Genomic DNA, 27254 nt, shown 5'->3' with positions numbered 1-27254 from the left:
TTTCAAGACAAACTACCAAATGAATCTCTCAATAATTACCATGAAATTGGCATTCACCCAGGATTATGGCATATTTCTGTCACAGATAATTTTAACTTATTTTCATATCCAGGGTTCAACAAATCTTTATGGTGCAAATAGATACTATTAGGGAGAAAAAGGTATGGTGGCAGCTTATCATACAATGCTCGTTCAGTTACGATGCATTTAGCTGTTAATAAAGATTGTTTCTTTAAGGCCAATAATGCTATGCTGACAGAAGTCAGGCTGGTCTCTAAGAAAGCTGAAGAGCAACGTGTTTTGACGCTGTGGTTACATTCCCAATTTGTTCTGAAGCTCCACAGTCTTTATTACTCCTCAGTTCCTTCTGCCACACTGAGACTCTCTTATGACTCCAAAAAGCAAGCAGGGAAAGGGGAAGGACATCAGTAGTATGGATCTATGCAGACAAAACACTAAGGTAAAAACATACTGGTTTTACTTTAATATTTGTTAGCATAGTAAATACCTCCTCCACTTATATTTTTTGGGGTGTGACACATTTTTATTAGTTTTATTAGTGTACCAGTTATGAAGTTACAGAAAGCTTACTCAGAGGGAAAAAAAAAAAAAGGCGGGAGGGAAAGAGGGATGTACCATGAATTTCAGAAGCTTTAGCACTAGTCAGAAAACAGTTGTAACTGGTATTTTTCTCAGCTTCATCCAAAAACCTCTTTTTGGAATACAGTTATGAATTTGCCACACACAAAAAGCTCAGAAACATATGTTTGTTGGTAACACCAAATGTTAATAGTCCACACAGTCTTTTCTTTCATAAGGGCAGCCTTTAATATCAAGAAAAGGCATATGTTTGTTGTTTCAACTAACTTGTTCTTCTTTACGCAGACATGACCTCTACATAAAATTATTTCAACCTCTAATAATCTTTATCACACCACTAAATGCTAGAAAAGACAATAGCAACCAGTTTTCACAGCTTTTTTTAAATTCTTAAAAAAAAAAAAAAAAAGGAAACCTTTTTTTCTGAGCTCCAATTCCCCAGCTTTTTAATCAACTAGCGTAAAAACAGATAAAACACAACAGTTACCTGAAGGCTCCTGGATTGGTCCTGCCAAGTCCCAGCACAAGGGATTCTGTGATTTCCATGCTCTCAGAGCGCATCATTGGAACTATGTGCTTAAACAGGGAGGAAGGGGATGGAATGCCAATGATCTAAGAAAACAAACAAACAAACAAACAAACAAAACCAAAACCAGAATAAACCAGAATGAAGTAGTTACCAAACAATCAGGTGGAGTGACATTAAAACATCTGCTGTAATTTTATGGTCTTCTCACACTGATCAGTGACTTATAAAAATGAATTTTTTTATCTTTAACATGGAAAAAGACTTTCTGAAATAGTACAGCAGTGTTAAATACTTCTCCATTCCTTGTACAATTGGAATTTTCATTGTCAGATGACAAAGAATGGCTCAACACAATAAACAGATGCTTTCCATGTTTAGTGTATCTGCTCTCCTTAGGGAGAGGAAGCAGACTTCTGGTGTCCAACGCCTTAGACTCCACTGCTGCTCTCAAAAAGAACAAAGCTTTCAGTTTACAGTTTCTCAGGCTTAGGGAAAGGATCTTGGTAACTAACAGGTAGAATAGTCTGCTTCTGCCAAAATTCTGCTACATAGTGCACGAGTTATCTTACCCTCTACTGTACCTTCTACAGGAAACCAAAAAAAGAGAAGAACAAAATGAAGAAGGGGAAAAAAAAAAATCTGCAGGTGGTATGAAACAAGGTGGATAGAAAACAGTCTGTGGTTGGGAAAAATATGACAAAATACATAATGCCTGAATAGGTCACTGCTTCAAGTTACTGAAGTGAGAGGCTATTCGCTCAGAACTGCAGAAGTCTACCGACAGAAAACAAACAAATGAACAAACAACCTTAACGATAAACAAAACACTTCCTCATTGCCACTAGAGACGACTTTGAGACTGGGTTAATGTTTTCATGACATGAGCAGATTTTGTCTTAAAAAACATAAGCCTCTACAGCACGGATTGGGAGAAGTGAACAAAAACACTATCCTAAACAAATGAAAGACAACTGCATACCAAAACTTGTTTTCAGACAAACTACACGTTTCTAAAACCATGATAGTTATATTATAAGCCTCAGTTGTTCCTACTTCCAATAACATGTAGACTTTTTTACAGTAAGCAGTAGAAGAACCTACTCTTGAATCAATGCTATAACCACTGTCAGGAGTAGACGCCAGCGTCTCAGGAGGAGAACATCTCACAGAGCCTGTGGAGGTGGAGGAGTTTGAAGAAGATGCTGCACTGCAGCAAAGAATCAGGTAGTTTCTCCAGAGCCCAATATAGGAGTCACTGCTTGTAGTAGTATTCACTTTCTTTGCATTGATAGGGCTGCTATTAAAAAACAAAACAAAAAGCTCAGTAGAGTAAATAAAGCTTACCAGGTTTCACTTTGCTTTTCTACTGAATTTATTTTTCAATTACGTATATGCCATTGCTTCCAAAATTGTTAGCACGGTAAACTCTGAATAAGTTATTCAGAACAGATCTGTACATCAATAATATATGCTTTTGTAGTCAAATCTGTTGAACTACAATATGGCTGAAGGCATGAATTAATTAATCTTTAGAGTAGATAACCTTTTTCCAGATAGAACTGCTTTATGTTTTCATTTTATAAAGTTGAATTAAGTCCACAGAAAATATTAACAGTTCATATATTACCTCGCTGAAACATAACAACATTATAACAATGATAAAACTTGAAGGAATACTCAATAAAATATATTGTATTTATTTTAGAAATTAACTTACTTTATATCCACTTGTGGAGACAGCAGTTGGAGCCTGGTATAAGCAAACGTCCAAGCATAGCTTACAGCTGTTGGGCAGTGTTTTGGAAGATTTTCCTGTTTCATAAAACTTGAGAGGCTTATAATCCAAGGATCTTGACCTTGAGTCACATGTGCAAATATCCATATATGCGATGGACTGACCACATCAAACTGGTGGCTGATTGGAGAGGAATTCCAGTCAGCCAGAGTTTGTAAATCTATTGAACTGGGACAGTACAGTAAAGTAGTCTGTGTGCATGAAAAAGAGAACAAGGCAATATTAAATAACAATCTCCTCATTGTTAAATATCTAATAAAGTATCAGCGTCGAACCCACATTTGGAATAGATAAAAACACACAACTTAGTTTATGTGGTTTTGTTTGTTTGTCTGTTTGTTTCCCTCCAGAAGTTCCTAGTGTGGACAGTTATATAAACATGCTGGAACTGGATATTAGGAAATAGTAAATTCTAGAAAAAGACTCTTTTACTCACAATGACTTAATTCTTCCAAAAAATTCCAGACTCTAAAAGCCTTAGTACTGAATTCCAACTTATTTCCTAAACCTAAAATCAGAAGAGTTTCTCCTTGATACTTAAAAGTGAATGATAAATATATAAATAAGGAATTCAGTTGTTATTCACTGATAGTTATTATGGCTTTCATCATGGATAAAGAATACATTGTTAGACGCTGTTTCAGTGCAGAAAGAGGCAGTGGTCTTTGCTTCAAAGAAATTGTAACATATGAGCAAGAGGAAGAAAAACAGATACAGCTGTCTATGTGTACACCGTGGTCATAATGACACACTATTGATCAGAAAGCGTACAATGGTGGTATCAGCCTCACAACATTCCTTGCATTTTCTGAACTTTTTTTTTGTTTGTTCAGGTTTGTTTGTTTGTTCAAGGTGATAAATTGCTGATAAAGTTGGCATGGTCGGTGACGCTATCATTTAAAGTATTTATTTGGGACAGTTTTGCAGAAGTACCTTATCTTACATCTGACTTAATGTAAAAACTCTCCTACCTGGTCAGCCCCAGTGAGATGTATGAAACTCTCCAGGATAGTAGCACTTAGTCTGTCCATTACATCTATAGCCAACTCATCATCACTCTACAGAAGACAAAACACAAAGCATAAAAGATTAGAGGAAAGTCAAGGCAAAAGCAGTTTCATTAAGCAGTCACAAGAACAGGTCAATGACTCTTACCTTAGAAATTTCTAAAAGTGTGAACAAGGCCCTGATTTCTCTGAGAACGCTGACAGCTAACCTCCTAGTGGCAGGCCTCGTGCTGCAAAGGATGACCAAAGCAAAGCCTTCCACCACGTGAAACACACTGGAATAAAGGGTCCTCTCCAGAGGAAGGGTATGGGCAGCCCCATTGGATACACCACGCTAAGAAAAAGATCGCAGAAGCTGAGCAAATTAAGAAAATAATAAACACTACCAAGCTATAGCTCCATTACTGGCAACGGCAGATTTAATCACAAGGTATTCAGATCTTGTTTGGCTACTAGTCAAATTTTGCATTATGAGAATGGCATAAGACCAACTACTTCGTTTTTTTAGTATCTCTCTGAGTTTAGTCCAAACAAATACCACAAGAAAGTCTTTCATATTTCACTTTCTGGCAAGAACAATGTAGTGCGGGTAAAATTAAAAATACGTAGTACTATTACATACAGGATTGTATAAAATTAAATTATTTGAACCCTTTCTGTTTGCTAGGAAAAAAATCGTACTTTTTTTTCTAGTTCTACTGTTTTACCACTTCTACTTAATATATTTCCAGTTACACATGATGACTTTTGATGTAAGCAAAAATGTGGCCATGAATAAATGTTTAGGGAATACTTAATAATATTATTTTTTTTTGCAAAAATGCTGATTTAACATAATAGGTTTAAAAATCTTCAAGCACTGTAAGAAAGCTGAATTTTTATTACTTAACAAAACCAATAAAGCCTACTAGTAGAATTGTATGTAGATTCAAACCACGTTTTAACATGAAAGGACCTTATTTAGAAATACCTGAGAATCTTGGGTTTTATTGTGCATTTGAGCTGCTTGTTTCCATTGATTTATGAGCTGCACTAACATTTTTACTGCATTGTCAAGAAGCGTTGGGTGGACATCAGTCACTTCACGCACGATAAAATACACAAATCCTGAAAGAACATCTTCCCGCCAATCTGGAAAATCAAGCATTAATGCTTGGAGAGTATTGAAAGCCAAGGCACGAAGTTCTTCATCCATATGAATTGTCAGCCTGTTTAGAAAAAATACCGATATGATCACCCTAGATTGGCATACTCTTAACCAGCCTTTATAAATTAAAGTTTGGTGTTAACTCTTCCTTCTTTACTGTACAATGTAGAATACTTCCACGCAGATGAATTTCTGCACTGAATACATCTGAAACTGGCTACTAACAGAAAGTGCTACCACTATAGCAAAACACCGCAAGACTTCACAAAACATAGTATAAAAAATAATTCTCAAGAGAGATGGTCAAGTCTTTCATATAGCTCAACTTTGCATGGATCTGAGCAACCACCTTAGAGCTCAGTAGGCAGCCACTCTGTGATGTACAGGTTGTCTTCTTCAAATTAAAATTAAAGCTTTACTTCAGATATGAGAAAAAAAACTCGCAAAAAAAATTTGCATATATACTTGAAAATATGTCTCAGTCTGCTATGACAGAAACTTATCTGGTATTGTATTACCATTTAATACTTCATGTCTTTTATGCCATTTTTGTCACTGAATAAAAATTGTCAGAAAAACCTTAGTCTCTCACATAATTGCTTTTATATATATGTATCTCAACACACTATATACAAATCAATACTAAGACCATCCTTGCATTAAGCCTGGGGGAAAAAAAAAAAAAAAAAGAAAAAAACAGGGGGGGAATTAAAAAGAAAAAAAAAAAGGAAGGTTTATCATTCTAGCAATATGTAAAGACTGTCTGCATGTACCACAACTACATATTCTCACTGAATGCTCAGTTTACCCATCTGCAAACACTTGGTTGTCCAGTTGCCTCAACTACTTATCAGTACTGATAAGGCACATTCAATTTAAATTGAGATAAGAGATGGAAGAATATGGGTAGTGTTGAACCAAAAAAAATGGAAAAAGGAAGTAGGATTAGTAGAGAACAGGGAAAAAAGTTTCCCGTAAGTGCCTGCCTCATGCTTTGATAATGTCAAGCAAGAATGCCTTCATGATCATTTACGGTATTAGCAACAGGAAGAAAAAAAATATAATAGTAGTAACAAAAAGATAAGACAGGTTCAAAAAACAAAGCAACTGAAATAAATTCCTACTTTTCAAAAAAATGCTCTCTAAAAATAAGTGTAAGATCTTCAGTATAAATTTACCTCCTGCTACTCTGGCCAGTAACACTTGACCAACTGCAGAAGGTGGGCAGGAATATGAAGAACAGATTCTGGACGCCATAGACTTGCATCACTTAGTGCACTAACAAACTTTTATACACACAACATTGAAAAAGAAACATCCACCAAGAGCAGAATTTCACTCCCCTTACCTTGCAAGCAATTCAATGAGGTCAGTCCTGCTCATGCCATCTGGAATCAGTCTTGGGATAGCAGCAATACAAGTTCTGAACAAATCTATCTTAGGTTTTCTCTCACCCCTACAAAAATAGTTTATAACCAAAACAAAACAGGAAAATCTATTGCAGTACACAACAAATATTTTCAATTTCATGTCAAAACTAAGGAGCTACAATTAATTAATGAAATTAGCATTCATTTAATAGTCAAGTAAACAGCCAACACTTGTAATGCATTAGTGATGGCATCTGCAATATTACAGCATAAAAATACTATGACATAATTGTGACAGTGAAAATATCGTAATTCAGTACGTACGTAATCATGTCTTCAGGTTCTTTATTGGACATCTGCACACTAGTCATGCACATGGGCCTTCCAACTTCTTTGTCCAAATGCCTAAGAATGCTATCTAGCGCTTTTCTGACTTGAGGGTAGTATATGGACATTCCTGGAAAGCCAAAGAGTTCCGATCACTTCTCTCATCTGTTCTCATTTAATTTTCTCATTTTTATTAAAATATTTGTCACTTATTCAACTTAGGACAAATTTCTTCTTGTACAAAAGATGACATGAAACACACACTTTAAGTGTCAAAAGAAATGTATGAGTAGGAGGAGGTATTACATAAAGTAGAAGCTTATTTTAGAAAGAACATAAACAAGGAAGCAACTATTAATTGCTCTTCTGTTTTCTCAATTCCGAGCATTTTAGTTCTAGTTTAAATTTTACATGTGGAAATAGTCCTTTAGAGACGACTGCCTCATCCACAGAAGATCAACAAAGCACAGGGATCAAAATTGTCTTATGCCTCTTCAGCTGTGGGACATTTGGGAGGGACATTCTGGAGTGACAGCAAGGCACCAAAAGTTGTCCTGCTATTTACTACACTAATTGCACTCAGGCTGCTCTGTGCTAATTTGACAATGCAGAACACTTCAAAAAAAAAGCCATGGATTTAGTCTCAAGACACCAGGTCAATACTGACTAGCAGCCCTCTCTAAAGAATTAAAGCAATTCTGTTAGAACAGACTATCATTAGAGTCTCGCTAACCATTAAAAGAAATACAGAAATAAAGTTACACAAATGAACTGCTGGGGAATAACTGAGAACATGTAGGCACATATTGAAATGGCAACTTAGAAAAGAATACAACATACCTATAACTTTTGCTTCCTCATCTGTCAGCGTTTTATTAAGAAAAATTTTCTTCACACGCAGAGTATTTCCTGAGGGAAGAACAACTCCTGTTGTTGGCATTGGTGGTTCACCATCTTTCTGCTGCAAGCTATCTGCTATGACAAGAAAGACTCTGAGGCCGATATTCATCCTCTTCAACAGCAACAGAGGGAAGAAAAAGGAAAGAGAAAACAGAAGAAATTATAACATTAGAGTAACACAGATGAGGCAAAAGACAAATTGCATTTTTCCTCTCTTTTAAACAGACAGCAGTATGGTTCCAATGGACAGCCATTATTTAGATCTTACATATTAGGGTAATGAAAGTAGCAAGAAAAGTTTAATCCTTCAGTGCCTTCCCACAACTCTGATTCCAGTTGACTTAGCACGGACTAATATACCAAATATTTTATAGTACAGAGTGCTAAGGGACTTAGTATGAATCTTGACAACGACAAACTGAAGACAGACATTGCTTAAACATCTAATCTGTTAGATCAGACAGTGAGCCATAAGAGCTTGGTACGGCTTCCCTGAAAAAAGGCTTTACACTTATACTGTAACAAAAATTCAGACATACTGACTGAAATTATTGTTGAAATGAGTCTGAACTGTAGTACTACTGCTAGCTTACTCACTGGAAATGAGACAGCAAGTGTGCACAACTACTTCTTTAGTTTTAGCAGATCACCCTTTCAGATATTCATTAATCTGCTTTCATCTCAGCTCAAAAGCAGTCAACCACTTTCCCCCAAGAAATCCCCCAATGCCCTGTTCTCTCTGCAGGCAAATAACGCACTTTTTTACCTCTGGGTTAATAGTGAAGGTTTTTGGTGATTTTCCAACACTAAGGAGATCAAATATGATTTCTTTCATTGCAAAATCCAAACGTTCCTATAAAGGAAAATACATTGATATGATAATCTCTTTTTTTGTTAACATACATAGTTTAATTCCTCACCTTTGCACAGGTGCTGAGCAGCATTTCTTAAAAGTTTAAAAATACTTAAAAGTTTTTTAAAGATTCTTTTTTTTCTAGGTATTCTTATACTTTAATGTTCTTTTACAAATATAGTACAATTCAACACAGCTCATCCCTTGATATGGTTGAACCATTTCTCCTTAAAAAAAACCCCAGACAATTCTGCTCAGGTTAAAAGCATTTCTACAAATGAGCTGAACTATTTTAGGTACCTAAAAATTAGTGATAAAAAGAGGAGCACTAGGAAACAAATATAAACAGTGAAAGGGTTATGTGTCCTGTCTCATCCCTGTATGACCCGAAGCAAACAATTTTGGGAGCTGAAGCAGAAACAAGCTACCTGTAAGACAGTAAAACATGCCTCTCATCTATAAAGATGAATGCAAGTTTATCTTTTGGGATCATACCCTGCACTTGATATTAGGACAACAGAAGCACGTAAAATAAATCATGATGCAATACTGACTACACACTACTGCACACGTTGCATATTTTTTCTGTCTACAGAGGCTAGTCTCCAGGCTAAATGTAAATGGATACTACTGTTCAAATGCTTTGTCCCTTATGAAAATATTATAATGTAATATACGAATTATATTAATGGGTTTTTACACATACACACACATACCAGATGTAAATAATAATCCTCATAATGTTCTTATACAAAAGTTATTGAAGTAAAATAATTTTGCCACTAGTAGAAACAGAATGAGTCATTTCATTTGTTATACATATTTGAGGAAATTCTATTCATGATATAAGGCCATTAATTCAGAGCAAATATTTCAAAAACTAACCTTAAATTTACATTTCTTCAAAATAACGTTCATCATATTTGTATAGCTCCACCTAGGCGTATTCTTACCTGAGCAATGAACTGAATAATCTTCACAAATATATTTAGAGGTGTGTCTCGTGGGACCACACTACGCGATCCTTTTGGAAAAAGTGCTGATACGATGCTCATGAGACGGCTACAAGAATTTAGAAACAAAAAGAAATTTAAAAAACTTTAAAAAATAACTTTTTATAGTAGCATAGATGTTAGAGTTCAAATCTGGAAGAGTGTGGGGGGTTACAACTAAATAATGCAGAAACATATGACAAGTGGGGCCACCTACAGAAAGCACAGCTCTCTGCTGTCACAGGCACCAGTATCACAGGCTCATTTATGAAGTGGCCAAGATCCTGGTTTAAAGCCAGGAGGTGAGGCCAAATCTGAATGACTATTCCAAATGCTCATGATGCTAATTTATAAAGAAAACCTTTGCGTTTCCAGCCCATACTTAGTGATGGCCACTTCATACCCTATTTGTTCTGGTACCATTAATGCCTCTTTAATAAGTTTCCTGCTTCTTATCTCTCCACCCTCTTCTATCCCTACAAAGACAAGCTATTATTTCTCCTTGTCAAAGTAATCAAATTCTTTTGGTTTTCTCTATCAAGATGAAGTTTTTGGTCCCCTGTTTACACAACTAGACCATCCCTAAGCTGGCTTCAAGATCTCTCTTTTGATATCACTAGAGGGAAAAAAAACCCCCGTCAAATCAGTGGTTTAAAATCCTTTGCATAATGAACTTACCTTTGAGTTACAGTGTTGCTTTCACATTTTATTCTAATAACATAAACCCACAATAACCTATACAAAGATTCCAGTGCAACTCGGGACATTTTCGGATCTTTATTCTGTAAAATAAATGAAAAATACAGTTACTGTTGCCCATGAGACACTCAGAAAATTCTATTATTACTCTTTTGACTTTTAAGAACGTTTTCAATATTTTTAACAATGAAAACTGATGTGTTTAATGCTGACTATAAATTTTAATGTGTGTTCATAAAAACAGCTCTGTATTGCGTATTTCCAAAACTACCTCAATATTTAACTAGTAATTCCACACTATTTTACACATCTTTCACTCTGAGAGCAGAGAGGTAACTAAAAAGCAGATATTCCTTTTGAGATGAACCAAGAAGGTATTGCTTCCACAAACTTCCTCAGTAAGCCACTGGTAACAAATACCTACTTTATAGCAAACAAACTTATAGTTTTTCTAAAACATCAGAGTAGCTGCTTTGGATCAGGCACAAAGTTTAAGTCCATCATTCAGTCTATGACAGCAGACAGTGCAGAAGAAAAGAATGCAGAACAGGGCAGGCACACAAAGATGCTTCTCTGGGGGTGCGCTCCAGGCTTCACCCAACTTAGCATTTTTCTTGTGGGCTGTATTTTTGTTATAACAATTAAGATAGCTTTTTCTTGAATTAATATAAAATTTTGTGGCATAACTCAGTTTGAACTATGCACTGTATGAAAAACATTTTTTTTTGTCTTAATGCTGCTACTAGGAGTTTAGTTTTGCTCTTCCTAGCTCTAAAACTGTGTAAAACAGTAAGTAGCTAACATGCGTCATACCAACTCCAGCAATTCCTTTTCCAACTAGAGATTCTTGGTGTATTTATAATCTTGAAATGTCCAGAGAGATTCTGAGAATCAGAATAAACGATTCCCAGCTGTCACCTTTTTTGGCATTCTCCCAGTTAACAACAACAACAAAAAACCAAACCAAAACAAACCCAAAAAACCCCACCCCAAACAAAATAAAACAAACAAACAAACCAACCCAAACCCCACAACAACAAAAAACACCTTCTCTGTCTCCAGTGAAGTCTCTGCATTTCAAGAGTTAGTTATATGATGGCTTGAACCTAACTAATCTCATATTTTGTGGCCTCTTTCACAAGCCAGAGTGTCAGACAAGTTTGTCCTCGCAGGGCAAGCGGAGTGCAGTTTCACAAAGGATGTCAGTGGATCTGTGACCACACTGTTGGAACAGAGATGGGCTCATTCTCAGTTCCCTCCTCTGCCACCTCACTGCTCCCAATTCCATTGACTCCAGCAGCAACAAAGTCCAGCTCACACCAGCAAGCTGATCCAAATAATTTCACGGCCATATCTGCACAACAGACTACACAAAGGAGAGTGATTTGGATGGCTTTAACATGGGTGGGTTGGGACTATTGGTTTTGGTAGCAGGTTACTTTAAGAAAAGATAAAAGCCTATCACAAAGTCACGGAGGCAAAAGTGGTACTTCACAGACAAGTACAACACATGACTGTTTAGCAGAATATCAGAGGGACTATCTTAACCCAGTCTATGTCAGCGATAACACCGTTCTACCCCCCCTCCAAAGGGGACCTTCATTTACAGGTCCAGAAGCAAAAATTTACACCTAATAAAAAAATGGTATAAGCAGCAGATATTTTACAATGTGTTAACAATAGTCCATCTGTTAGAGGGTTCATCATCCAGTATAGCTACTTCTGATGAGTTACAACCGAGTTTGCTGCTTCTTTGTTAATAAAATATTTTTTTTAAAGTATGTATAAGGAGGCATTCACCTTTCAAAAAGGAAGACTACAAAATAAATACAGCAGTACATCCAATTTGTTAAGCATTGAAAATTTTCATTATCTCTTCCTATAACTAGGTACTAAACAAATATGCTAGAACAAAATGGCTTTTGTGGTCTAACTTATGGCACACTTCTTGTACACTTAGTATTAATGTTCCTTTTTAGCTGATGCCTGTCAGATTTTAAAGCACTCTATCTGGGTTCTTTTCAAACACAGTTTTCGTTAAAATCCTAAAACTTTTAACATAAATTACATCAGCAAACTATTGAATAAGCTGTCAAGAACTGTATCTCTGTTACAAAACCAAAACCGTAAGGGCAAATCTACAGTCGTCTTACATGACACATTAAGATGAGTCAATGAAACATATCTCAATGAAGAAACAAAACAGCATTTTTTCCATGTTAGTCAAATGTAGTCACTTACTGATGCAAGTACTTTTTGTTAAACTTTTCTTCTGTTCTGAACTAAAACAATTTCTACTTTTTAAAACCTGCAAAACCAACAGTGTAAAAGTCTTTCAAGTTAGTGCACTGCAAGTTGTTATGGTAAATTCAGTTTCACATTTTTTAATTGTGAAAATGTTTTCAAGTTTGCTTGCATGCAAGACACATTTTGAAATGAATTAACAGAAACCCATACATCTGAATAGGTATTTTACGTAATTCCAATGGACACATGCATTGCTGTTCAGGGAAACCAGCTTTGATATTGATACTCAATCTCACAAAGCCACATTTTCAACCCCATGGAAAAAGTGATGTTAGACAATTTTCTGATCTTTCTCCTTTACTCCTTGGCAAGAAAAAAAAATAGATCTTTGAAACATCAGCTATTCTTAGTCCTGTTGCTTCTTAACAGTACAAACAGCAGTTTTACAAAGAAAGGAAAGCACAAAATACAACAATAAACATAAAAATCAAACCAAAGTATTTACATGAGACAAAGCAACGCTTCATTGAGTTATAACAACATATTAACTCACCTGCAGTGTTTCTATTTGTTTTCTGATACTGTTGTTAGATGGCATCTAAATAAAGCAATGTGAGACAGCAAAACATAACAAACATGAGAATGGGAGGCACATGCATGTTAGATGAAAAAAAGCACAAAACCAACAGATAGCTGTCTAGTAAGGACTCTATTCAGTAGAAATACAGGTTTTGCTATAGTGGCAGAAAACGTCCCTCCAGCTTTCAAGTTTTGTGGTAAGAAACACTATGGTTAAACTGTGAAAAGTTATTCTTTTCCATCCAACAGTGGTGCAGAATGATAGACACTTTTCTCTCCCATTTCAGCAGCTTTCTTAAATGTTCCTTCCTCTCCTCCAAAGAGGTGGTACGGATACCATGACAACTCAGCTTCATCCAAGAATCTATGAGCTTTCCTACAAACCTGCTAGAATTAGTCTATCTAAATACTAGTCAAAAAAGTAAACAAAACATTCTACAATACTAACCCAGTGTTGCTGTCTCCTGAAAAACTCAGAATTTTGCCCACTACAGTGTGTAAAGAAATGCCCTGCTGGGCTCAGTGCTGAAGTAGCATCCCAAGCGCTTTGTGGGACAAGTCCAACTAGATGTATAGCAAGAAACACCCTTTGGCACATTCCCGGTCCACACGGACTCTCACAACTCACTTATCTGCTCTTTGCATCAGTCCAGACCCCTGGACTTCCTCCCTTCAGCAAGGCTAGGAAGTTTTGCTGTACAATAACTGTGTTTTGAGGATAACTAAAGGCAGTGTGCACCGAAGCCCAGTACAAAGACTCTACAAGGGCGATAAATATTGCTAGAACTGGATTAGGATTCATAGCATTCTCGGGAACGTTATCAAGTACAACGTGGCACCAAAATACTGCAGGGTAAGGCAGGGTATGAACACACTGTACATCAGGTACTGTGGAGCAACTGCGAAGATGTGAGCATTCACACCATGGCAAATGAGCAATTGCTTATTTCTGTCACCAAAGTGTGACCAGATGGTGTTCATTGCTAGGTAAGAGTTTGCACTGGGCAGTCACCAGGGATTAAAGTGAGCATCATGAACCTATGACCTATGTTACCTCTTGGCGACTTGCTAACAGGCCTGTGTTCCTCCTACAACGTGCCTGTGACAGTCTAAGTGTTGTCGTTATTTCAATTGTTAATTTGTTAATTTTAACTAATACAGTAGGGATGGATTAACCTTTTCAGTACTCTAAAGTATCTCCCAGTAACTCTCAAAATTATTTAACTCAATAACAAAGACACTAGAGACAATGGATTTAGAATCCTTATTGCATTTTACATATTTAAGGAACTGCAAATAAAATAACTTTAATCGTTAGGAAATCAAGAAATAAAATGGGGAAAGGGAAATCTAAAAGACTAACTGCTGTGAAATTCAGATGTATATATTAATGAGATTACTTATTACAGAGTGCATGCATTTAATTAGCTTCAGAAACAAAGAGGCACATTAATTCATAAGACACATGAGGACAGTGGGGATGTATTTTTCAAGATGAAACTCAACAAAGTTTCTGAACAAGGTAGGCATCCAAAAAAACAATAGTATTTGGTGGTCCAAATTAAACCAAGCCATAAAATATCCTAGAGAACTCATTGATGGCACAGCATCATAACACTGTAAATTCTGAATTGCAGAAATTCCTATGTAGAATTTCTGCTGAATAGAGCCTTACAGTAAATGTGTTAAGCTGTTAGTGGTTAACAAAACCAAGTAAAATACAAAATGCATGCTCAGCAACTACAAGTTAAACTCACTGGCATTTACAGTTTTAATACATCCATTATCAGCAATGGACATCATGCCAGAAAAATGCAACTCCTAGATTGTAAGAATTTTTTTAAAAGCTTTAAAAACAAAAGCAAAAGCAGCCTCCATAAGCAAAATAAACAACAAAACAAAAATCAAGGCAAATATTGCAAAAGAACTGCAATGTTAGATGAAAAATATACAAAAACCCAACAAGCAACAGAAAAGTGTGACAGATGTCATGAAAACAAAAAGACTCTTAAAAAACAGTCCAAGCAGCTAAACATGTTTCGTTTTGACTTCATGTTGGTTTATGTATTTTACTAATAAGCTTTGGAATTGTCACTCATACCTAACAAGAATAAATATTGTGAAGGTGGATCAAAGAATTTATTAAAATTATCAAAATCAACACATTAGGCAGAATCATGAACTATGTTAATCAAAATTAAGGAAAGAACATGTATGACATTTAATGCTACAAGGAAGTCACTAAAACAAATCCCTAATTTCTAAGTATCTTGATCTCTTTATCAATCAACTCATGTTTACAACACTGTCCTGAAGCAAAGAGTTAAAGGGACACTGTAATTTTTACTTGGAAAATATATATCACAGGCTGTAGACAGAATCTCTTTTCTGGACCCCCAATTCATTTTCTATTCTTTCAATAAGTGAATACCACAAAGAAATTTTGCACTTACAATACATTCTACATGGAGGAGTAGAGAAGCCATGAATTTTCTCACATATAATTTGCACATGAAGAATTACAGTTTGTACTTTCTCTGGCATAAATAGTCTTTATTAGCAGATACTTCTGCAGATTTTGCTCAATAAAACTGATGGTCCCCAAGGCAGCCACATCTATTTCCAGCATTACATAGCATCACAAAAAACTTACTACTAAGTTTAACACCAATGGAGACTTAAGACATTTAATTAAAAAAAAAAAAAATAAAATCACAGTGTCCTTTTAACCAGCTAAATATTCATTGTTTGTTTGGCATGAGAATGCCGAGAACATATTAGAATAAATGCTATCGATTTGCAACAGTTCCTGAATTGAAAAGGAGTCTTACCTTTAGATGTGACAAACAGTTCTGCAGGAAAACATGCCAGTTATTTAAAAAAAACTGTTTCTGACTGACACACAACAGGCAGGTGATCAATGGATACAAAGCCTATGAGCAGGGAGGAAAAAGAATTTATGAGATTGCTCTTTGCAGACCTCCCAAGTCCTGTACATGAAGCATGAGACACACAGTCGGCTCGGCTCTCGCCTCTGGCTCTCCCAGCTGTGCCTGCACCACAGCCTTGCCCAGCACTGGGTACAACCTGCGTGCTGGGAGAGCTCGGGCTGTCAGACTGGGGCAGTGGGACCGTGGGGAAGCTCAGCCCCCAGCAAAGCCTGACCTCCAAGGAAGACTGTGAGCAGATCTCACTCTTAGTAGAATATTCACCCTTTCCCTGCAACCACATGATTCAATTCATGGGGTTCTACGTGCTGGGAGGGGAAACTGCCTCTAAGAAGAATAGTCAGGAAAAACATCATGGACTCAATAAAAACCCTGTCAGAAATATTACTTCTCCTAAGGTCTACTTTAAGTAAGGAATGAAGCACAGTCTAATAAAGTCTGTGAATATGCAGACCAGCGCAACTTTGCTTTGTTTTAGTAACATAAGATTTGTTTAAACACCTCATACTTTAAGAGAATACATAATGACGACTGATACCAAATCTGACTGCAGATTATCTTGTTATGTATCAAAATTAAAGAATGAGGATGAATAGGTAAATTGTAATCTTGATGTAACAATGTTTCCGGCTTCATAAATTAAATGACACTGTGAATATTAACATTGACTACTTTACGTTATTCTTACATAAGAAGTTTAACCATGTACAATGACACACATTTTATACGTTCAGAATATCAGAACATAAAGCTCCTCCCTAACGTGAAAGTGAACATAAATCATTTTAAATTCACTTCCATTTACTGAATATGCCAACTGTAATGCAAAATTTAGCTCTACACTTCCAACAAAATGAAGTGAATGAACTTGAAACATGGCTGCCACAGTCATCAAGAATTACCAAATACTGCATTAATAAGAGAATTAAACCCTTGCTAAGATGCAGTTTTAGGGGAAAAGATGCAGTCAGGGTTGGGGGGGAGAGAAAGCCACAGATATTTATATCCAAAAGAGAGAATTAAAAAAATATTGGAAAAAAAACCCAAACCAAAGTGTATGAGGAGAGGAGAAAACAGGTAGAGCAGGACTATTAATAGGCTCATATTTTGCTGGAAAAGTCTTGACACTTCTATCTTTTAATTAAACATAATTTAAATACACAGACTTCCTGAATCAAGTTCTCTGTAGAAGACACATTAGGTTACATTATTCTGTGCTAAAACCCACTAAAATAATCAAAACCAAGCATTGATTTCAAGACAATCTCACAAGTGAGAGAACAGAGCACGTATCTTGCACAAAGAAACAAATCAAAATTAGAGCAAATGCACATACACAGTATGAATTTAATTACACTTGAACTGAGAAGTTAATATTTAAATTAATAGATCTGTTAGCTATTCCTTATATAATGTACTAGCTTAAAAAGTCTAAGATGAGCAAAATGGAGAAATTGAAATATTTCTTTAAAATACCAGTGAATGCTTCTTTCTTGAACTCAATTCAAAGGTAGTCTGATAAAGCATCTCCACAAAATTTTTCAAACATGGCACATTCACTTCATTTTTAACAGCCTATTAAAGAAAATACATACATAAAGAGGTTTAAATATTTATACAGAAGGCAATTTGAATACACATTAAGATGTCCATGAATTCAAGACATTCAAAAGTTAAATCTCACATTAGGTAAATATTTGAGTGTATTTATCTGAAATATAAACAGAAGCATAAGAACTCATGTCGTACACTACATCCACACAGTTTAAAAAACGAAGAAACAAACACCCACAAAACAAAACCCATTAAAAACCTCAGTATTTTAAGAATGTGGCCTGTATTCCACATTTAAAGAAAAAAAATATTTGCCCCCAACTAATAAATAAAAACTACACTGAAACTCTTTAAAAGCGTCTTTTCATATATTTAAATAAATAATAACCAAAACTTTCTCGCTGTTCCTCTCTTCAATGCTCCCTTTTTCTCCAGTTCTGAAAACTGAAAACTTAGGAGATGATACACAGGATTACCAGTCAACCAGCCATGTAAGTGATCTTTGTTCAGCTTTCAGAATCATTGAAATAGATCCCTGGGGCCCTACACCTTTTTTACCCACTTTGCACACAAAATAGCCTTCCTACCACAAACCAGGCAGCCACCTTCATCAAAACCCCTGCAAGTCTCTCAGGCTTCTCTCTAGATACCTGTGACGATCCTTTTAAACATTATCCTCAACCTACTGTGTTTCTGTTTTATTTATCAAACTGGGAGCTGGGGTGCTGGAAAGGGGGTTGGCTTTTTTAGAAGAGATCTCCTATACTCATAATTTCCCTATTACATAAGGTAATTTTTTGTTAGTTTTTATTATTCAAAGTTGTTAAGAGGTATGTCATGTCCTCCTTGCTAAGAACACTGAAAACATTCATGATGGGAAGCATAAAAAATAGTGCTTAGTATCTCTGTAACATGTACAAATCCTAAGAGAACGAACTGAGAAAGTACTTATGTTTTAAATCACTTCCAAAATTATTTGTCTTTTGCTGTTCTTAAGCTATAAGTTGATCAGCGCCCTGCTCGTTCCACATGAGAAATTAGTCAGTTGTTGCCAGCACCGCACTGTTGCTTTGGAATATAACCTTGGGCTTACACATCAGCCATAACTTCCCCACTGTAAAATATGCTGTCATCTGTCACACCTGCAGAGTCCAAATCAGGTCATATTTTTAAAAATGCCTGAATGACTAAGCAAGAGAATGACAGTAAAGAAGTCACAATGCCAAAACCCACTAGCCAACTTGCTTAAGCAAGTTTCTTTGCCAAAACACAGAAAAATATAGATTCAGTTCCTTCATCTACTTCAAAAAGATTCTCACATCTTCCAAGAGAATGACTAACCTATCAACTGCATCTCAATCTGGGATGGGCCTCTCTGCTTCTGTTTAAGCAGTTCCATTTGTATGAAACGATCAGTGACTCTGAGTCAGAAGGGAAGATGAAGCCTCCCTCACTAACCGTTTAAAGCGCTGATCCTGGCCAAGCTTGTGGGAAGCGATCCACAGAACAGCACACACGCTCCGCACCGCCGGTGTGCCTGCCTCCGCGGTTACCACCGGGTAGTGCCAATTCCCAAATACTGCTTCTGCCTCAGTACTGTACCTGCAGATTTCACTATATTTAAATTATTCTTTAGCTAACTAATGTTTGCGTTTACCTAAATGCTAAGTACTTTCTCTGTGCACCCCCACTCCAATTGCCGAGCAGCTATGGAATTCAAAACAACAAACGCGTTCACTTTTTAACAGGACAAGTAATTCTTCTCTAGAAGAGCATAAGTATGCCCAGGTAAGATCAAGACTTCAGTCAATAAACAGCTACTACTAACACTACCTCTCTGTGGTCATGCCTTAAGAAGAAAGATTGTTTCCTTTCTAATATTAAAACCAAACAACCAACCAACAACAAAAACCCACAACCAAACCAACAAAACAAGGTTGAGACCATTTCCCCACAGCTCAGGGTGAGGCAAACCATTTGAAAGACGATGCAGAGTTCAGAGATTTCTCTTTCTTTTCCTGTGAACTTGTTTAGACAGGATCCCCACCCGGATAGTCTTTGTAGATCCCTTTCTACAAACTGGGATCTACACGTCCCAGTTCTCCACATACAGCAAGATGTGCCCCTATAATCAGTTGTAACATGGAGCTATAACCTGACATTTCTCAGGACAATGTGACGAGCACATTGCACCCTACCTCACCTTTGGTAATACAACTCTAATTTTAGGCAACAATCGCAGCAAGTGTGTCCACCTTACTACGATGAAACTTTCTGAGCTTGTGGCAAACAGTCAGGGTGAGGTCTGCGGAGCTGCTGTAGCTTCGTGTTGGCCTGTTGATGAAGTTTTATGCAACCCAGCAAAGAGAGTCTAACGGAAAGTGAGGAGAATAGCGGAGGGGAAGAAAAATACTTACAGCAGCCACAGGAATGAGGATTTCCACAAACAAACCAGCGAGTGCATGTTTTATATCTTTATCTTTTACTTCCAGGAAGTATTGAGCACATTCCTTAGCAAGAAAGCATTAAAAAAATATTTAGAAAAAAGAAGACAAGTGTCACTATGCCATAAAAACCACCAGCAGTAGCACATCAATTGCAGCTTGAATTTAAAACATGCAGTGTATTTATTATAAATTGGTCATACATTCTTTGACAATATCAACTTTATGAAACACCAGAAACTTTAAAACTTGTTTCCCCAGGAATTAAAAAGAAATTGAAAGGAGAACATTTGTAACGCCAGACAGCTATTTACTTTCCGCTTAGAATATAGAGTACTCAGAATATAAAATAATATAAATATGCAGTTTTCCTCAGATTATTCTGAAGTTGCCAAAAAAAAAAAAAGCTTATCTCTACAGAAATTATTAGAAAATTACATTTTCTTTTTATATAGTCATTTTCACTATCAAGATGACTTCAATGCAGAGAAAATTTTACAGAGAAATAAATAATCCATACACATGTACGCATACTTGACTATATCAAACTGACCACTCTGGACACAATCTAAAGCACCCATGTGTACACTATTTAATTCAGGATTGAGATCAATGTCAATGGCTGTTAAATAGCTCTAATAAAATTGAGGACCAAGTTGCAATAACTTCAGTTACTGTGGAATAGGCGAGTTATCCAGTAAGGCAGTTTTTAATCCACAACCAAGAGAAGCAATGAATGAGACTTTAAGTCTCTCTGAAAATGGACTGAAGGGGTTTTTTTTTTTTAAGTGTTTATTGGCATCTCAGTTGTTAAAAAAAAAAGTACTTTTTTTCTTTAACGCGCTGCTTTCATAAAGAAAGAAAATTATTTGATTGCTACTCATTTTCATTTAGTCTCTAATAAATTCATATATGTTTGCCACACTACCGAGACAATTGAGAATGGGTTCTCATTTTGCTAGGTACTTACAAACTGCAGAGAAACAAATGATTCATACCTCTGAGAACTTACTAAACAGAAAAGGATGAAGAACAACATACAGGTAGAGTGAGCAGCTGCTCACAGCATCATTCTAGCTTCATGACTTAAACAATCAAAATCATGCTCATTCCAGTTTTCTGTAATATTCATTTACCTGCATGAACTGAAATGATGCTTCAAAATCCTCCACGGGATACATCTTTACTCGAAAAAACTTCATTCCCATAATCAAACTGATGATACTTTGTACTACATGAGGACTCTGTTCTTTTTGTCGCAGTTCCTTTAATTCAGTGACAAACTTCTTCCTAACAGCTTGAAACCTGAACAAGGGATATAGATTGCAATTACTTGCACTCTTAGTTACTTTTATATGATGTCTATAATTTTGAACCTATTTCTTTAGTCTGTTAATGATAACAGCACCTACAGTAAAAGAAACACAATCAAGATGAACCCTGTTACTTAAAATCTAGGCATTTAAGAGTGCCCATGATCATAAGCACATTAGAATATGTTAACTGAACAACCACTGACTGATACCAGGCCTCCTTTCCCTGCACCTACTAGTTGACAACAAAGCAATTCAGTATTGCACTAAAGATTATTTCTTGGTTTGTTCAAATTTTTTGTACTGGAACACAAGATGGAACACAGACTACACCTGACTACACTTCACACTTAAAAGATTAGTTACTGGGGTCAGTAATACACGCTACTATATTAAATAGTCTTTAAGTCTGGGGTCATTTTTCTCCAAATCCAAGAAGAGTCTGAGACTGAACTTACTTTGACTGAGCAAGAACTCCTGTCACTTCTGCGTATAAATCTGCAATAATATGCACATTCCCAGTGTTGGTTCCTGAATACCTAAAGAGGAAAAAAAAATAGGGGGGGGCGGGGAGGGATGGGAAAGAAGGTGCTAAATACAACCTTGTTTTTCTAAAACCCCAGTGTGTTCTCGGTTACAAAGAAAAAGTCCGTTTCATAGCAAGACGGATTAAAACCATAAAAACAATGATAGTCAACCATAAAATGCATCGGTGACATCTAAAGTGAGGTAGTTTCATTGAGCAGACATAAGGGATATTCTGCATAGAAGTTCACTATAGTTAGCAAAACTCAGACATTTCTTACACTGGCTGGCCATGAAAATCATTCTGTATATTCTAAGTAAACTCAGCATTATATTGAACACAGCTGTGTTCTTTCAAGATATGTTTTCAGTTTAAAGATATCAATCAGTGTTAATTTGCAGTATTATCACATGTATTACATATGAGGCAAAGGAGAATGATCACAACAATCAAGTACAGGCTGGTAATACACAGTATATTTTAAAGCATACATGTGCAACTTACCCTTCCTTATGTTTAAAGTGCTTAAAAGCCAAGTTTAGAACTTCATGTACTAAAGGATCTGGCACTGGATGAACAGGTATCTGAAATGCAAGTATCATTTATATGTATGTAACTATGCATGTATATATACATATATATATGTATGAAGTAAATAAACAGTACAGATGCCCTGTAGAAATCTCTCCCACTACTGTCAAAGGACACATCCTTTGTTGGCATACAATATCAAGTCATTCTGCCATACATGAACATTTACACAACATGTATTGATGTTCTCTTAAATTATTTTGTGTACTGGCTTTTAGGGATTAAATTAATAATAAAATAAACAACAGTAATGTAAGCACTATTAATTTGTCATCAAAATTTATGAGACTAGGTTAACTATGCATCTTTTCACACTTTCTACCTTGTATGGTGTTACTATTACAGATTTATCCTCAAAATGCAATTCATCTCAATATAAATGAAGACAAAACCAAATAATAAGAATGGAGAAGTGATTATCATCTCCATTTTAGACTTCCTGCAGATGAAAGCAGCCAAAATATGTAAGAATCTTCCTAGCAATAAGTAACAATTTGGTGAGAAACCAAAACCAAGCATTGATTAGAAGGCCCTTTTTTACTGAGGTTCTCTTTGACATGACCACTTTTCTCAGGTTTAAAAGAACACAACATTTGCTTAAAAATCAAATGTTATTAATTAGAAAAAGCACTATATAAAATTATGAAGTCACAATATCTTTAAAATTTCAAAGCAATTAGGTAGGGACTATGATAACCCTACTAAAGATTACTGCTTAAGAGTGATTAAGATTGTCACCAAAATATATTAGAAGAAAAGATTACTGCCTCGTCTACAGAAAACAAAGCACTCATTGCTCGATAATTTCATACTCTTCTGCATCAAAAAAGCTATTTGTCCAAGAATTTCCAGTTACTGGAAATGGCAATTTACATGCATATTCATAGAATGAGTAATATGTAGTCATTTAAGCAAGAGATTTTTGTTCCTACATAGGTCATGCCTGTCACCCTCTCTCCGGTTGCTCTGTGCATATTACAGAAAGGGCTGGATCGTACCCTTTGCACCCTATAAAGCCAGTTTCTAAGAATTAAACAATGATAGGCCTTCCAGGAAGACGGTTGTAATGGGAATGTAAATACCTCTATTGATCAAAAGCCATCCCTTCTGCGCTGTGTTTGCCTAACTGCAGATTCACAACTACAGGCAGAACATACCAACTCTCCTTTAGATAACTTTTAATGTTAAATTGACGAAAGGGTTCCCTGAAGTGGTGCATCTATGCGTAGTGACCCATTGCAGGTCTTCAGCAGAAGAAAATATCTTTATCAGAAAAATATCTTTTTGTCTGGAGTGACAGTGAGAGGCTCCCCAAGCATTACAGGAGTCACCACAGACTTTCTTCAAGAGCAAAACTTTGGCACCTCTCTTGATATCCAAGTCACTGACAACATCTATTCTACTCAGCAGAAAAGCTACTACCAGTTCAAAACACTGAAGCTACCAATGCAACCCTGCAATCCTAAACAGCCTTTTCCAGTTCCCTTTTTCTTTTGCACTGATAGAAAATTTAGGCAGGGAGAGAGCATGAACTAAAGAGCTTCTGTAAAACACTAACACATAAGAGTTTGATGGATTTAATACGGTTCTCTGCATCTCTGTGCATGCAGTACACGAATATCACTTTGGATGATTGGTCTGTGTCTCAAAGAAGGACAGGCCATACGCAACCACATAAACATAAATTTCCTACAAATTATTTGCAAACTAAACCACAGCCCTTACCGTACTTAGTACAGAAAGCCATTTAATTTTCATGTACCTATGCATAAAAGACATTAACTACTTATGTATGTGTAACATGAAATTTGCTCATTTGCTTCGTTTCAAACCCTTTCTTACAGTAATTGTTTTCCCCTCTCAAAAAATGCAAGAAAAAAAATGCTGCTACTTGAAGCCAAACTCTACCATCTTGCAAATTTGATATTAACAGAAATTGCCCTGACATCATCTAGCACTGGACTATAAGGCCAAGAAAAATTACACACCCTTTCTAATTTTTTTTGAAAAGTGACATTTTAATCTTGTCATTCAATGATTTCATGTTGTATTTCAAAAATTTTTAAGCAGACAAAAGGTACTGAACAGAAATAAAATGTTATTTTTTACAATTTTGCTTTTTGCAGTACATCAGTAGCTTTGACTTAGCATATCCAAGAAATGAACTGAGATAATGCAGGCAGGTAAAGAGAAGACTGGAGAGGCCAAAGCCTTTACGCGACTGAGAATATAACTACAGTCTTGCATATGCTCATGATATACATGCTCCAGTTTTCAATATAAAAATGACGAAAACTGACATTAAAAACAAAAGATCAAAAGAAGTTTGCCAAAGCAAAAGAGCTTACCTGTTTTAGAACCTCTATTAAAACTAAACAAAAAATGAAATCTACAGCTAAGTCCCTCCTTTCAAGTAGATAATCTCTTTCACGTTGTTGGTCATCCCTAAAAAAAGAAATGAAGAACACATGTATCATATACAAAATTGAACACAAATATTGCAGAGAAAGGGAACATGTGTCATTCATGCGATCATTGTTGCACACGTATATAAAATGGATGGTTAGAAAGACTTTGGGGTTTGGTCCATCATTGACATCGTTGTCCTCTCCTGAAAGGACATACCAACAACCAAAACAATTCAAAAATGGGACAAACTAGATTTGAATTATTAGCATCCAACTTCCTTCTGTATATCAACACTAAAATCATTAAGTCACTTCATGTGTATCACCTATGCAAGTTAAATATACTACACCTCATAGAAGCCCATGCTCTTTCTACACAGACTTAGGTAATAACAGATCCAAATACAAAACACTTGTCAAAAAAGTACAAAGCACACCATTTCTTATAAGAGCACACAAGAAACATACTTTTGTAAGGAAAACTCTTACCCCTTTGATTTTGTGCTAGACCGAGGTCTATATTCATAAGACTCATCTTCTGTTCCATTCTGACGCCTGTACCAGTCAAACAAGGTGCGTAATAAGGAGGGGAGACAGTGCTCTGCTACTGAGCTCATAGAGCTTATCAACTGGAAAAAAAAAATAGTTTAGCACGATAACGCAATCTAAAAATCCTAGAATTATAATCATTCTTTCAGATTGGTATTTAACATTAAAAACTGTGTATCATATAATTCTACAGAGTGGCAACTTTATGTATCATTTTCATCCAGGACAATTACTGTAAATACAACACTCTAAGTCAATTATCATGACAAATTTAAGTAGACAAAGTGTTCCAAAGCTCATAGGGATCACAGAATCCTAATTTTTTACAGATGATCCATATAAAACAATAAAGAATACAGCAGAGACTTTAGGATGTCCCTGAATGCTACCATATGTATCTTTTAAGTATATATACTTTTATATTACAAATGACAGATAAGAGAGAACTCTAGCTTACCAAAACATGCTTCTTTGGTTATTATACAAACAAAAATAAGAGGTTTTTAGATATTCTACTCTGCTTTTAATACATTTGACTATCTAGATTTCAAGCTATATTTATTTTCAGCATAACTCCCTTATCTACTGTCCTCTTTCAGAAAACCTCTATGAGTCATAAACCTATCTGTGAAACAGTGGCAATAGAAACCATTATAGAACAAAGACCTTAACCCGGTATGAAACTTAAATTCCTGAGGCTTCCTTTAACTCATCGGTGCCCAGGCCTGGAGAGGAGAAGAATGACTGGAGAAAGACAGCACAAAGCAGCTATAAACTCCGTGCAGGGAGCAAACCCATCCCCAGAACACTGGCTGGAAAAGGAGTAACCACATTTGCTCACTGATGCCATGTATTAATTACCTCTTGCACCTTTCAAATAAGAGGTTTGAATAGAAGCCATCCTCAGTATTCTGGAAAAGCAAGATAAGACTCAAGCCATTATTTCTTTGTCCTTATTTGAAGCATCTTGTTTTTTCAGGTTTGGGAAAGGGATGGGGCAGGTAAACCACATGGAAACCTCAGGACGATCTTTCAACCATCTGAATACTTAGCTTGTTAACCAGTCAGCTACTCAAGACACAAGAATTAAAAGTAGCTTTACCCTCTGAAAAAATCTCTTAATTATGTAAACGAGTCGAGAAACTTCCTCAAAATAAGTAAAATCATATTCTGTAAATCCATAAAAACTTAAAATTAATCCCAGTGTATCAACAAACTACATATATTCTAAATCTGAACAGGAACTAGGTTTCATTAATAACTTTTGACTAGAACAATGAGATTACTTTTTTCTTATTGTCTGTCAACCGGACACTCACTAACTATGGACTCTGAGGAAAAACTAGGCATGTTTGCTGAATGAGGGGCACGCAGGATGAGCTAACTGCACAAAAAGATGAAGGCAGTTATTGCAGGCAACACAAAACTGCACAAAGTCTTTTTAAGACAGAAAAGAAACAGAAGCTAGAAATACTCTGTAGGCCTGCTATAATGTCTTGCATTTCAGAACAAAGGCTAAATTTTGAGAATACTTTCATTCTTATACTAACATACATTTAAGTCTTTATGACTTGCTTTGGAAACCAAACATGTTGTAAGCCTGTTCCTTGTGCACTGATAGCCATACAAAGTAAATATCCTCTCAACCAACCAACATACATCAGACTTCCAGAAGTGGACACTAAAAACCAGCTTAATTTTACCACTGTAAAGTTACACTGTGATCAGAAATGAAGCAGCAAGAGATGAAAAGGAACATGTACAAATTAAGATGTTGCTCAAGAGAATTTTCTGACATGGCAGAGGTCTGACAAACTTCCTTGGAAAAACAAACAAAACAAACAAAACATAGCAAAAACTTGTGAAGAGGGAGAGG

At 36.0% G+C, this 27254-nt stretch overlaps 1 protein-coding gene across 8 annotated transcripts in view; it reads right to left on the bottom strand.

Moving 5' to 3' along the window:
- FRYL (FRY like transcription coactivator) overlaps positions 1 to 27254 on the bottom strand; it is a 163875-nt gene that overhangs the window by 57599 nt on the left and 79022 nt on the right. For 5 of the 8 annotated variants that reach the window (XM_065633171.1, XM_065633172.1, XM_065633166.1 and 2 more), the window contains 21 exons: positions 25319 to 25458; positions 24770 to 24866; positions 22335 to 22414; positions 21763 to 21843; positions 21128 to 21296; positions 19965 to 20057; positions 17470 to 17568; positions 15877 to 15978; positions 13020 to 13064; positions 10199 to 10302; positions 9482 to 9590; positions 8442 to 8528; positions 7616 to 7787; positions 6773 to 6905; positions 6427 to 6534; positions 4902 to 5139; positions 4080 to 4265; positions 3896 to 3982; positions 2847 to 3115; positions 2231 to 2426; positions 1088 to 1212 (listed from right to left, as the gene is read on the bottom strand). In XM_065633171.1, coding sequence (XP_065489243.1) covers positions 1088 to 1212; positions 2231 to 2426; positions 2847 to 3115; positions 3896 to 3982; positions 4080 to 4265; positions 4902 to 5139; positions 6427 to 6534; positions 6773 to 6905; positions 7616 to 7787; positions 8442 to 8528; positions 9482 to 9590; positions 10199 to 10302; positions 13020 to 13064; positions 15877 to 15978; positions 17470 to 17568; positions 19965 to 20057; positions 21128 to 21296; positions 21763 to 21843; positions 22335 to 22414; positions 24770 to 24866; positions 25319 to 25458 — 2720 coding nt within the window. The remainder of the gene's footprint in view (positions 1 to 1087; positions 1213 to 2230; positions 2427 to 2846; positions 3116 to 3895; positions 3983 to 4079; positions 4266 to 4901; positions 5140 to 6426; positions 6535 to 6772; positions 6906 to 7615; positions 7788 to 8441; positions 8529 to 9481; positions 9591 to 10198; positions 10303 to 13019; positions 13065 to 15876; positions 15979 to 17469; positions 17569 to 19964; positions 20058 to 21127; positions 21297 to 21762; positions 21844 to 22334; positions 22415 to 24769; positions 24867 to 25318; positions 25459 to 27254) is intronic. The other 3 variants (XM_065633169.1, XM_065633170.1, XM_065633174.1) reach the window with 1 other exon arrangement.

This window comes from Caloenas nicobarica, chromosome 4, assembly GCF_036013445.1.
Source record: "Caloenas nicobarica isolate bCalNic1 chromosome 4, bCalNic1.hap1, whole genome shotgun sequence".
NCBI classification, from domain to species: Eukaryota; Metazoa; Chordata; class Aves; order Columbiformes; family Columbidae; genus Caloenas; species Caloenas nicobarica.
The sequence above is the reverse complement of the archived record's forward strand: the minus strand, read 5'-3'. Positions and strand labels throughout refer to the sequence as shown.